The 14,262-nt window shown below is 42.0% G+C and overlaps 1 protein-coding gene across 1 annotated transcript; it reads right to left on the bottom strand.

Annotated features, from left to right (window-relative positions):
• Positions 1-4,193: 4,193 nt before the first annotated feature.
• On the bottom strand, positions 4,194-12,704 carry LOC118822929 (enhancer of split m7 protein-like). Its single transcript, XM_036592259.1, has 5 exons — positions 12,348-12,704; positions 6,423-6,512; positions 5,537-5,632; positions 5,258-5,383; positions 4,194-4,421 (listed from the first exon to the last, which is right to left on the bottom strand). The coding sequence occupies exons 2-5, from the start codon at positions 6,510-6,512 to the stop codon at positions 4,194-4,196; spliced, it is 540 nt and encodes a 179-aa protein (XP_036448152.1). The 5' UTR covers positions 12,348-12,704.
• Positions 12,705-14,262: the final 1,558 nt, after the last annotated feature.

The following is a 14,262-nucleotide window of genomic DNA, read 5'->3' as shown; positions in this document are numbered from 1 at the left end:
CGCCCATTAGTGTGTATGTGTGAGACAGAGAGAGTCAGTCACACAGTGACTGCCCGCTGAGACTGTGTGTGTGTGTGTGTGTGTGTGTGTGTGTGTGTGTGTGTGTTGACTTTGCTGAATGAGTTTTTCTTTGTTCTTTTATAACTGTGTATTTATTGTTTTTGTAAAAGTGTATTTACTGTATTTGTAAACACGTGTTTGTCTGTTTTTGCCATGTGGTTTCTTCAGGAGTGCTGGTGTGAGCTGCTGAGTGTCGTTTGGTTGCCGTGGTTACGGTTATTGAGGTCTGTAGGGTTAATTGAATAAAGGCTATCACTGCGGGTTTGGGATATTGGGCCGAGCGCTGCTGACTGTTATTACTGTATCACTCCAGATACGTTCAGAGATCTGAATCTTTCTTCACAGCAGAACCGACGAACCTGGGGAGTTTATTCAGTGTTCTAGATACTTCAGACTGAGAACCGCATCTGAAAGGATCTTGTTCTAACCTGAGTGCTTGTTTTAGAAAAAGCTGTCTTTGGTTTTACTGGTGCACAGCTGGAACAGCTGGATGTAACTGACCCTAATCAGATTTAAAGGAACGGTTTGGCGAACAATCTAATGTACACAATGTTCCATTTTCCCCAGATGTAGTCGATCAGCCGAGACATGTCTGCTCTCCAAATTGTGCTTTATTAGTTTAGCGCTGGAGCTATGAGGCTAACCTTGCTAACACTGGAAGTCAGTAGTCACCCAAATCTTTTCTGTACTTGCATCCCCAAAAATTCCACTGACAACCCCAAAACGTCACTGATTTTCAGAATTCCTGCATAGGTAATGGGTAAGATGTAAACAAAGTCATTCAGAGAGACTTACCGAGTGAGAACTGCTCACAGTGGTGCTGATAGGAACCAGACGTCCACCTCTAAAAGCTCCCTCACAGAAAGTTACTACATGAAATGGTTATGAATTCACTGCCTGATGACTGAGACACTGTTTTATGATAGTTTAGAGAACTTAAACTCCATTCATGGTGGAGGGATACATGCAGGGCGCTGTGAGGCAAAATAGTCCCCAAAGAAAACTTATTATTTCAGATTTTCCACTATTTTCCATCATCAACATTCCATATAAACTCAGAAGACTCGTGTAGGTTCACTGGTGGTTCTGGATAGTAAATAAAATGTCTATATTTGTGTTGTAGTCATGGCGACCCCTGGTTCCTATCACCACCACTGTAAAGACATCTGAACCATTTCACACCAAACCACTCTGAGTCACTCTGATTACATCTCACACACTGAATTGTGGGAGAGGTTTGGAAAAAGTGGTGTAATTCCCATTTAGGCTCAGTACATTTTATTGTCAGGCACAATGGAACGAAACAACTGCACCATTTAAGGTGGAACGGAAAATTCAAATCTGTGCCTTTATGTTCCAAGAGGGCAGATGTTCTAAGAAGTTCAACTGCGGTTCTATGAGCTACTCAGCACTTGAGTAGTTATTTGAGCAGGTAATTTTGTTCCTGTAAGTCAGTGGTCACCAGCCCTCCTCCTGGAGATCTACTTTCCTGCAGAGTTTGGTTTAAAGCTGCCTCCCCTTACCTAACACCAATGATTCTGATCCAGCCAGTCAGGAACTTCTGAAGAAGTGAGTTATCTGGAACAGGTGTGGCAGATCATGGTTCGAAGTACACTGCTCAGGGAGGAAGATCTCCAGGACCACTGAGGTAAATCATCCTTTAGAAAGGAAGTTCTGTGTTTACTGGATGGATCCAGGATGAGGAGAGCTGGAAACAAAGGTATGAACTGGTCTAAGCTGGTTAACTGGTCACTCTCTATCGTCATACTGGTTGACCAGCATATCAGCCTCCAAAACACAACATGTGCTGGTTTTGCTGGTGACCAGCCATGCTGGTCTATGCTGGTTTTTCTAGAATGGTTCTTAGGTAGTTAGTAAACTAATGCTAGCTGCCCACAGAGTGCTGAGCATCTGGTAGATGTTTCACACTTTTCAAAATGTGCAGAAGGTTGTTCTGTTTGTTTTATTTGTTTGTTTGTGGATGAAGAGATTTCCCTTTGTTGCCATGCTGTTTTTGTGTATGAAGCCGCCCCCTACAGGTGAAGGAAAGTACGGCAGCTCCACAGCTTCCCTCCCGTTCCTCATACTGCTGTTACTGAAGGGCCCAAAATTGAATTATTTGAAATAAAATTTTACTGTAGCATAGAAACACAGTGTAAATGTATTTATCCACCTATTCAGCCTTCAGCAGTTTAGCCACGCCCACTAACACTGAGGTCATAAAGAGTGTTTCAGCCAGGACTGTTCTTCGAATGAGGCGCAATCCAGCGCAGCCAGTCAGAACAGAGCTCATTTGCATATATCTGAGTTAAAGGCGCGGTAACAGACACGGCCTGTTTAATTGTAGTGGATAAAAAGAGGTTGGAGGTTCTTTGGAGCGAGATTTAGGCCCCGTAGAACCATTTGTGTAAATGAGATTTGTGCAGAAAAAAAAAACTTTTTAACCCCTAAATAGTCCCTTTATTACCCACTTATATGATCTAAGAATAACTCAGTCAGATTGGATTGTAGTCTGTGGAGATGCTGGATAATAACCCTGGGTTTAAAAGGGTTTAAAGAACCTCCACAAAACCTAAAGACTCTCCACCACTGAAAGGTTTTTCCTAGAACTGTGTGTCCAAACTGAGACCCATTTAGGAACCTTTATGAGAGTGAAACAATAAAATATGGTGAAGCAAATCTGCAAATGTAATTTGAGTAAACTAATGAATTTGGGAGTGGACACTCCACGGCGCCCTCTGCTGTTAGATTTTACACTCTCTTGATTCCTCACACTGCAGCTCTCACCAGCAGCAGAACCTTAGTGAAGTCCTTTTGGGAGAAAAGAGACCTACATCACATTTTCGGCTGAATATGTGTTGAAAACTGTGTAACTGAATCAGTCGACAGTTTTACTTTCATTTTATTTTATTGACTCTCCTCTGACATGAGTCTTCTGAGAAACCAGTGGAAAAAACCTGAATAATAACCCTTACAAAAAGAAGTTTATTCATGTGCTATTAGTAAACGTCTTCTAAACTAAAGGAAGTGAGTGAGCTTTACATTTATGTGTATCAGAAATACACTAAACACAACTATACATAAGTATACTTGGCTTACACTTACAAATATACAGAAAAGGTAAAGTATATTCAGTCCATACTTAATCTTTTGATTGAGACGTACTTGAGAAAAGTATAAGTAAGTATAAAGTAACACTGTGTGAAGTAACAGGGTGGCACAGTGGGTAGCACTGTCACCTCACAGCGAGAAGGCTGTCTTGGTTCGATTCCCCGGCCAGGTGACCAGGGTGTGGAGTTCTCCCTGTGTCTGTGTGGGTTTCCTCCCACAGTCCAAAGACAAACGGTCAGGCCAGTTGTTTTACATATAGGTTTACTTGTGGTAAACTTATATCTAAAAAAATATAAAAAAAAGAAGTACTAAAGTAGTACACTCACAAGTAAACTACTAGTACACTGATATTAGTGTACTTACTACATAAAGTATACTTGGGAAATATACTTGAACTTTACCTAAGTTTACTTAATAAAATGAACTTCAAGTACACTTTTTTTGTACGAGAAGTTTTCTTTGGGGACTATTTTGCCTCACAGCGCCCTGCATGTATCCCTCCACCATGAATGGAGTTTAAGTTCTCTAAACTATCATAAAACAGTGTCTCAGTCATCAGGCAGTGAATTCATAACCATTTACTGTAGGAACTTTCTGTGAGGGAGCTTTTAGAGGTGGACGTCTGGTTCCTATCACCACCACTGTGAACAGTTCTGACTCGGTAAGTTTATCTAGAACAGAGCGTTTCACACCAAACCACTCTGAACCACTCTGTTTACATCTAAACCACTTAACTTTTCTGAAACTGTGAAGTTTTTTGGAATTTTCTGATTTTCATAGAAATTAGGGTTCATGCTGCTGCAACTAGTTGTGTGTAGATTTAAAGACGGGGGAACCCTGATGACCAGGGGTCTCCAGCAGAGGTGTCTGAAGACCAGGCAAATGTACTGGATGTTGAAAAAGTGAGAACGTATTATTTATTGTTTATTACGTTTCTCATTTGTATTTACATTGTTTTAAGTGCATCACAAGAGCTACATAATGCAGAAAGATCACTAAACACAGTGTGTCTGGACGGGTCGTCACCACGGCCTCCACACAGTGGTCAGTAAGCTGGAGCTGCTGGACGTTTTACCCTCAGTAAGTGGTTTGTCAAGTGCGGAGAGGTGCTGGTGTTGTGATGGTAACAGTGCAGGGTCCCGCAGGCTCGGCATGTGTCCCCGAGTTCCAGTTGCGTCAGTGGTCAGTACGGTGGCTTTCACTCTGCCATCCCGCAGCAGCCTCCCCCCTGTGTCCGGCCTGTGGGGGGTCTGCAGGTCAGCACTGAGGAAACACCTCACCTCACACACACACACTCTGTACCCCACACTGAAACACCACCTTCACCTGGACACACAAACGAGTCAGAAACAGGTCAGTTTTAATGTGCAGATCTAAAGAGGCTTGAAAATACAATCAAATACATCTAAACCTATCTAAACAAGTGTGAACTGGTCTATATCAGTTAAAACCAGTCCAAACTAAAGCAAATCAGTTTAAATAAGTCTAAATTAATGTAGACCAGTCTAAATCAAGTCTAAAGTCTAAATCAGTTGAAGACTAAATCAGTGGTTTAAAGTGGTTTAAACTGATCTAAATCAGTTCAAATACATCTAAACCTATTTAAACAAGTGTAAACTCGTCTAAATTAGTTTAAACCCAGTCTAAATACGTCGAAATAACTGTAAACCAGTCTAAATCAGTTGAAATAAGTTTAAACCAGTGTAAACTAAAGCAAATCAGTTTATGTAAATCTAAATGAGTGTAAACCAGTCTAAATTAGTTGAAGAGTTTCAACCAGTCTAAATACATTTAAATCAGTTCAAATACATCTAACCCTAGCTAAACAAGTGTAACCTGATCCAAATCTGTTTAAACTAGTCTAAACTAAAGTAAACCAGTCTAAACAGTGAAATAAGTCTAAATAAGTTTAAACCAGTCTAAACAGTCTAATTAAGTAAACCAGATTAAAAGAGTTTCAATGAGTAAAACCTGTCTAAACAGTTAAGGCCACTAAAGTAAGCCAGCCAAAGCTGCTCTAACTCTGTTCAACAGAATTTAAATCAGTTTAAATCAGTTTAAATTACTCTAAATGAGTTTAAATCACAGTAAATCGTTTCTCATCGGTGTTCCAGGATTTTTCCTGACCTGAGTGCGTGTGTTGTAGAGAGCGTAGGTGCCGGACGGTCAGCTCCAGGATATCAGCCTTCTCCAGTTTAGAGGGACGGCAGCCCTGGACACAGCAGAGTCACAGCGGTCAGTAGAGGACAGTAGAGGTTTACAGACGACTTTCTGTTTTAGTCATTAAACCGGTTTCTTCATCACTTCACTGCAGTGCTGATAAAGTACCTGCTGAAGGAAACGCTGCTTTGTGATTGGCTCTCACCTGTGTGACGTGTGACTGAAGCAGGAGTGTACGGAGCTCCCCGAGGCAGGCGTTGATCCGGGCTCGCCTCCGTCGCTCCAGCAACGGCTTAGAGAGCTAACAACAACAACAAAGAGAAGAGGAGGTGATGAACAAACTACACTAATGCCATCTACAGTGGATCTATATTATATATATTCTGACATCATCATAAAAATGATGCTTACATACAGTCGTGCAAAAGTTTGTGCACCCCTGGTCCAATTCCATGTTGTTGTTGTTTTTCTAAGTGTAAATAAGTTAACACATTCCCTAATCACAGCACACTTCTGCACATTTTAATACACAATTATTGTTTTTTTACTGAATAAAAAAATTAATAAAATGAGGCCTGTGCAAAAGTACATTTTATATTTTATGGTTTTTTTTTCACCAATATGTTAAACTCAAATAAATAGAAATTGAGCAGTAAAATTTATAATAAAAAAATAATAAAATGTCTTAGAGGATTATTGTTAATAATCAATGTTTAACACTGTAACATTAATAAACGTTATTTACATTTAGAAAATCAACAGCAGCACGTAATATGACCAGAGATGTGTATTAAATTACTGTCATTCTATATATCTGTATTATTATTAGTTATATTATTATTATTATATATTATAGTATAATCTTTATTGCTTGGCTACATTACATAACAACATCGTATCTCCAGCATGGTAACTTTACAGCAGATGGAAAAAAGCGTTAAAACATGAATCCAACGAGATTTTTTTCCAATTAATTTTGAACCATTTCTGTTTGTCCACTGATCAGGAAACGTTCACACCAGTGTAAAGTCCAGCTGGAGTGTTCTGGTGCTGTATGGAGCTGATTAGAGTGACGCTGAGCTGAGACTCACCTTGCGCTGGGATTTCTTCTCTGAGTTGACGTTCATGTCGTTTAGAGGTCCGTGGACTGAGTTCTGCTCCTCTGCGTCTCTCCAGCCCATCTGAACACGTTTTAAAGACGAGGCTGAGTGGCGTTAATCACCAAACAATGGTGTCACTCAGAGGTTAACGCTCTCAGAGGAGACACGGTGATGATACCACACAAAACACTCAGTGTGTGGGGTCAGCACTAAGAGTGTGTGCATTATTCATAAGACCAGAGTCGGAGCAACCGAGGAACCCACTCCATTCAGGGATTAGAGCCCCCAAAGCTCCACCTGTCAATCATCTGTGACTGACAGCTGAAGTGTGTGAGGAGCTGAATCATCTCAAGGACAACTTTAACAAATCTGGAGTACAGCTTTATAACCTCAAGTGGAACTTTAACAAATCTGGAGAACAGCTTTATAACCTCAAGTGGAACTTTAACAAATCTGGAGTACAGCTTTATAACCTCAAGTGGAACTTTAACAAATCTGGAGAACAGCTTTATAAACTCAAGTGGAACTTTAACAAATCTGGAGAACAGCTTTATAACCTCAAGTGGAACTTTAACAAATCTGGAGAACAGCTTTATAACCTCAAGTGGAACTTTAACAAATCTGGAGAACAGCTTTATAACCTCAAGTGGAACTTTAACAAATCTGGAGAACAGCTTTATAACCTCAAGTGGAACTTTAACAAATCTGGAGAACAGCTTTATAAACTCAAGTGGAACTTTAACAAATCTGGAGAACAGCTTTATAAACTCAAGTGGAACTTTATAAATCTCTACTATAACTTTATAAAACTTAATTACAACTTTATGAAGCTCAATTACAACTTACTAAAACTCAAGTGAAACCTTATAAATCTCAACTATAACTTTATGAACTCAAGTATAGCTTTAAACTCAAGCAGAACTATAGAAAGCCACTTTATAAAACATATATATTTATAAAACTAATTAAACTCATTCATCAAAATCCAATTACTGAAGTAGGAGGAATAAAATGGGTGCAAAACTAGACAAAAGGTTCAAACTAAAACAAAAAGATATAAAAAGAGCATTTTATGAAAGTAAACCAAATAGAATTATGAAATTAGAAAAGAAATGGAGAGAATGCAAAAACAGGAATAGGACAGAGAGAGTTTATCTGGAATTCCTGATATATACACTACTGAACAGCTGTATTCATTTCAACTCAATTCTGATTCGTTCCAACCGTAAGTTTAGGTCTCAAGCCTCTGTATCTCAGAAACTAATGAAGATAAAAACGTTCAGTTTTGCTCACATTACTGGACACATTAATGATATTTCCTGAAAACGGTAAGCAAATCTGAGATGGTCAGTCAGGACCTTTACTTTGAAATCTGATGATTTGATGCAGATTTAGGCTGTTAAAAATAAATAAATCCTCTAAACGCGTCTCCTCCTCCAGTGTAGTTGTCTATGGGACCACCATGACTTTACCCCTCACCCTAAACCGTGTGGGGTTCACTAATGGAACACACACACCGTGTTTCCTCAGACACACACAATGTGGGGGGGCAGGGTAAGAGTGTGTGTTACAGAAAGAGAACATGTCTTTTACGTCTGCACTGTTTTACTCGTTTATTCACTCATCCCTCGCTCCACGCCCCTCTGACTCCCCTCCATCCTCGCCCTCCCTGCAGGAAAAAAAGGTCGGACTTGTTCTTTCTGTCCAACATGGAATTAGTTAGCCCCCCCAACTCCGAACATACACACACACAATCATGATTAGCATGCGTAAACGTCCGATTCACACAGGACCTGCATTTCCCACGCTTAACTAACCAAACAAGTGCCAAAGCACCACAACACAACAGCCAATCAGTGCACTGTACTACAGTTCGGCCTGAAGCTTTAGCCCAGGGGGCACCAAACGTCCTGCTGGACATCTGTCAGTTTAGTTCTAAAGTAAATATCACACAAATGATGCAACTAATCAAGGCCTTCGGGGTGATCAATAATAATAATAACAATAACAATAATAATAATAATAATAATAATAATAATAATTGCCACCTAGTGTCCATTTAAGCCATTCATAATGTGATCTTCACCAGTGGGCTCATCAAGATCTGAGCACTTCTATGGAGAAGCTGCTTCTCCAGTATCATCACTTTGGGACAATGTATTCCCTACTCAACACACATTCACTGCACGATCAAACCCAGTATTCCCTCCAAAAACACCCACTATTCCCTGTCTCAGCACACTAGGTATTCCCTGCCTAACTATACCCTACTGAACACACCAACCTTTCCCTGCCTAATGCACCAAGTATTCCCAGTTCAAAGCACCACCTAATCTCAGCTCAACGCACCATGTATACCGCACTCAACACAAGTATTCCCTGCCCAAGACACAGACTTTCCCTTTAACATATCAACTATTCCCTGCCTCATCATAGTGACTATTGCTTGTTCAACACACCAACTATTTCCTACCAAAAATACTAAATATTTACTCTCCCAACATGCCAACTATTCCCTGCCCAAAACACCAAGTATTCCTTGCCTAACATAAAAGGTATTCCCTGCCCTTCATACCAACCATTCCTTGCCCAACATACCACTTATTCCTTGTCCACAAACCAACATTTCCAACATTCTCAGCACACCAGCTATTCCCTGCTCCAACACACTCACTGTTTCCAGCCCAACAAACTGTCTTCCCTGCTCAATGTACCTCATGCTCCCCTGCTATAATTATACTGCTATAAACATAATAATCAGCTGATTAACTGGGTCAGGTGTGCTGAGGCAGGGAAGAGAATCAGAGCAGAGATCTGAGAAACATGGGAGTAGAAGACCAGCAGGATTCAGACTCCTCAACCAGAGTTTGGTCACTGCAGGAACAGGGGAGGTGTGTCTTATCTAGTGTGTGGTGTGGAAGAGTGTGTGGGCTGGACAGAGAGGGAGTGTCCAGATTAGAGCCCGGATTAGTGTCCAGAGATCGTGGGCATTGGACTGATTGTTTCTTATTGTTACTTTTTCATATGGAAATGAGAAACTCATTCAGAGGCTGACTAACACATGCTAATACACACACTACACAACGTCAGACACAGCACTGCTAAATCACTGCATTCTGTTCACACACACACACACACACACACACACACACACACACACACACACTCACACACACTCACACTCACACACACACTCACACTCACACACACTCACACACACACACACTCACACACACACACTCACACTCACACACACTCACACACACACACACTCACACACACTCACACTCACACACACACTCACACTCACACACACTCACACACACACACACACACACACACACACACTCACACACACACACACACACACACTCACACACACACACAAAGAGTGTGTGGGCTGGACAGAGAGGGAGTGTCCAGATTAGAGCCCGGATTAGTGTCCAGAGATCGTGGGCATTGGACTGATTGTTTCTTATTGTTACTTTTTCATATGGAAATGAGAAACTCATTCAGAGGCTGACTAACACATGCTAATACACACACTACACAACGTCAGACACAGCACTGCTAAATCACTGCATTCTGTTCACACACACACACACACACACACACACACACACACACACACACACACTCACACACACTCACACTCACACACACACTCACACTCACACACACTCACACACACACACACTCACACACACACACTCACACTCACACACACTCACACACACACACACTCACACACACTCACACTCACACACACACTCACACACACTCACACACACACACACACACACTCACACACACACACTCACACTCACACACACTCACACACACACACACTCACACACACACTCACACACACTCACACACACACACACTCACACACACACACTCACACTCACACACACTCACACTCACACACACACACACTCACACACACTCACACTCACACTCACACACACACTCACACTCACACACACTCACACACACACACACTCACACACACTCACACTCACACTCACACACACACTCACACTCACACACACTCACACACACACACACACACACACACACACTCACACACACTCACACTCACACACACACACACACACACACACTCACACACACACACACACACACATGCACACACACACACACACACTCACACACACACTCTCACACACACACTCACACTCACACACACTCACACACTCACACACACTCACACACACTCACACTCACACTCACACACACACTCACACTCACACACACTCACACACACACACTCACACACACACACTCACACACACACTCACACACACACACACGCACACACACACGCACACTCACACACACACTCTCACACACACACACACACACACACACTCACACACACACGCACACACTCACACACACACTCTCACACACACACACACACACACTCACACACACACACTCACACACACACACACACACACACTCACACACACACACACACTCACACACACACACACACACTCACACACACACACTCACACACACACACACACACATATTTGAGCTATTCACAAACTGCTGAAGAGTTCAACAGTGTGTGCATATCAGAACATATCCAGTTAATTCATATTTTACCTTTAGTTTAACCCAGTGTTCCACTCCAGAGTCAGCAGTTTACGTGAGTCAGTAATTTACTCGAGTCAGTAGTTTACCTTAGTCAGTTATTTACCTCCAGAGTCAAACTTTATCCCTGAGTCAGGAGTTTCCCTACAGTCAGTTGTTTACCTCTGAGCCAGTAGTTTACCTACAGAGTCAATAGTTTACCAAGTCAGTTACCAATCAGTAGTTTACCCCTTAGTCAGTAGTTTACTCATAAGTCATTAGTTTACCTACCATCAGTAGTTTGCCCAAGTCAATACCTTACCTACAGTCAGCAGTTTACCTACAGTCAGTAGTTTACTGACAGAGTTAGTAGTTTACCTACAGTCAGTGGTTTACTGACAGTCAGTAGTTTACCTACAGTCAGTAGTTTACTGACAAAGTCAGTAGTTTACCTACAGTCAGTAGTTTACTGACAGAGTTAATAGTTTACCTACAGTCAGTGGTTTACTGACAGAGTCAGTAGTTTACCTACAGTCAGTAGTTTGCTGACAGAGTCAGTAATTTACCTACAGTCAGTGGTTTACTAACAGAGTCAGTAGTTTACCTACAGTCAGTAGTTTACCTACAGTCAGTGGTTTACTGACAGAGTCAGTAGTTTACCTACAGTCAGTGGTTTACTGACAGTCAGTAGTTCACCTAGTCAGTAGTTTACCTACAGTCAGTGGTTTACTGACAGTGTCAGTAGTTTACCTACAGTTAGTAGTTTACCCACAGTCAGTGGTTTACTGACAGTCAGTAGTTTACCTACAGTCAGTAGTTTACTGACAAAGTCAGTAGTTTACCTACAGTCAGTAGTTTACTGACAGAGTTAATAGTTTACCTACAGTCAGTGGTTTACTGACAGAGTCAGTAGTTTACCTACAGTCAGTAGTTTGCTGACAGAGTCAGTAGTTTATCTACAGTCAGTGGTTTACTAACAGAGTCAGTAGTTTACCTACAGTCAGTAGTTTACCTACAGTCAGTGGTTTACTGACAGAGTCAGTAGTTTACCTACAGTCAGTGGTTTACTGACAGAGTCAGTAGTTTACTGACAGTCAGTGGTTTACTGACAGTCAGTAGTTCACCTAGTCAGTAGTTTACCTACAGTCAGTGGTTTACTGACAGAGTCAGTAGTTTACCTACAGTCAGTAGTTTACCTACAGTCAGTAGTTTACTGACAGTCAGTGGTTTACTGAGTCAGTAGTTTACCTACAGTCAGTAGTTTACCTACAGTCAGTAGTTTACTGACAGAGTCAGTAGTTTACTTACAGTCAGTAGTTTACCTACAGTCCGTAGTTTACCCGACTCAGCAGTTATCCCAAAGGTAAGTTTGATGCAGTGGCTGAAAGCTGAGGTTTAACTGAGCTGCGTTCTCATTGTTTTTGTCCTGACAGGGTTGTATTTAACTGTATAGTGATAATATTGCTTCAACAGTTGAGTGTAAAGTTTTCAAAGACAATTTATCTGTAGATGTGATCAGGTGAGCAAGGTCATCAGGTTACACTGTCATGGTGGAGTTCTGGTGTCGTCACTTTGGTTTACCAGAGCGGTTACATTCTGACTGTTTCAGAAAAGAACTGTGGGAGAATTTGTTTATGTTAAATAAATTAATGAATCAATGGATGAATGATCAATTAAAAACAAGCAAACAAATAAGTGTGAGTGTGTGTGTGTGAGTGTGTGAGTGTGTGTGTGTGTGTGTGTGTGTGTGAGTGTGTGTGTGTGTTTGAAGAAGCTGCTGAGTTTCCCACAGTGTGTTTGAGTGTGTGAAAGGTACAGATTAGAGAGAGAGAGAGGGAGAGAGAGGGGGAGAGAGGGGGGGAGAGAGAGGGAGAGAGGGGGGGAGAGAGAGGGGGAGAGGGGGGGGAGAGAGAGGGAGAGAGAGAGGGAGAGAGGGGGAGAGAGGGGGGGAGAGAGAGAGGGAGAGGGAGAGTGGATCAGTGATGAATGCAGAAAGACCGTGAAAAGGAGGATGGGGGGACACGAGCAAAGTGCCTGTCTTCCATTAGACGCTCTCTCATCCCTCCATTCTCTCTCTGTTCCTGAAGAGGGGAATGTGGAGACTCTTCAGCTGGAGGATAAACCTGAGTCTCTGAGCAAAAGAGCCTGGAGGTGTCAGTGGGGGGGGTGGGGGGGGTGGGGGGGGGGCATGGAGGGGCTTGGCCTGTCAGAAATCTGAATAAAAACAATTGAAATAGAAACAGTGATTTAAGATGCACAGAATCCATACAGCATTCCGGCTCATTACCATTTTACTTATTTACGTTCCAGCTTTACTCTAAAATGGATTAAATACCGCAAAACAAACATCGTAATAAAAAGTGTGAAGTTTGATAAACTGATTAAAAATAAAAATCACATTTACACTGTGTGTATTCAGACCTTTCACTTGTTTAAGTGCTCTTAGCAGCGAATACAAACTTAAGTCCTCTTGAGTTTGACACAGCTGGATTTAGGGATCTTCTCTGCAGCTCTCGAGCTCTGTCAGGTTGTAGACTGAATGGTGGAGCTAAACTGCTGTAGCTGAATGGTGGAGCTAAACTGCTGTAGACTGAATGGTGGAGCTAAACTGCTGTAGACTGAATGGGTGGAGCTAAACTGCTGTAGACTGAATGGTGGGGCTAAACTGCTGTAGACTGAATGGTGGAGCTAAACTGCTGTAGACCGAATGGTGGAGCTAAACTGCTGTAGCTGAATGGTGGGGCTAAACTGCTGTAGACTGAATGGTGGAGCTAAACTGCTGTAGCTGAATGGTGGAGCTAAACTGCTGTAGACTGAATGGTGGAGCTAAACTGCTGTAGACTGAATGGTGGAGCTAAACTGCTGTAGACTGAATGGGTGGAGCTAAACTGCTGTAGCTGAATGGTGGGGCTAAACTGCTGTAGACTGAATGGTGGAGCTAAACTGCTGTAGACTGAATGGGTGGAGCTAAACTGCTGTAGCTGAATGGGTGGAGCTAAACTGCTGTAGCTGAATGGTGGAGCTAAACTGCTGTAGACTGAATGGTGGAGCTAAACTGCTGTAGACTGAATGGTGGGGCTAAACTGCTGTAGCTGAATGGGTGGAGCTAAACTGCTGTAGCTGAATGGTGGAGCTAAACTGCTGTAGACTGAATGGTGGAGCTAAACTGCTGTAGCTGAATGGGTGGAGCTAAACTGCTGTAGACTGAATGGTGGAGCTAAAC

The sequence above is a fragment of the Colossoma macropomum genome, unplaced genomic scaffold, assembly GCF_904425465.1.
Source record: "Colossoma macropomum unplaced genomic scaffold, Colossoma_macropomum, whole genome shotgun sequence".
Lineage (NCBI taxonomy): Eukaryota > Metazoa > Chordata > Actinopteri > Characiformes > Serrasalmidae > Colossoma > Colossoma macropomum.
The sequence above is the reverse complement of the archived record's forward strand: the minus strand, read 5'-3'. Positions and strand labels throughout refer to the sequence as shown.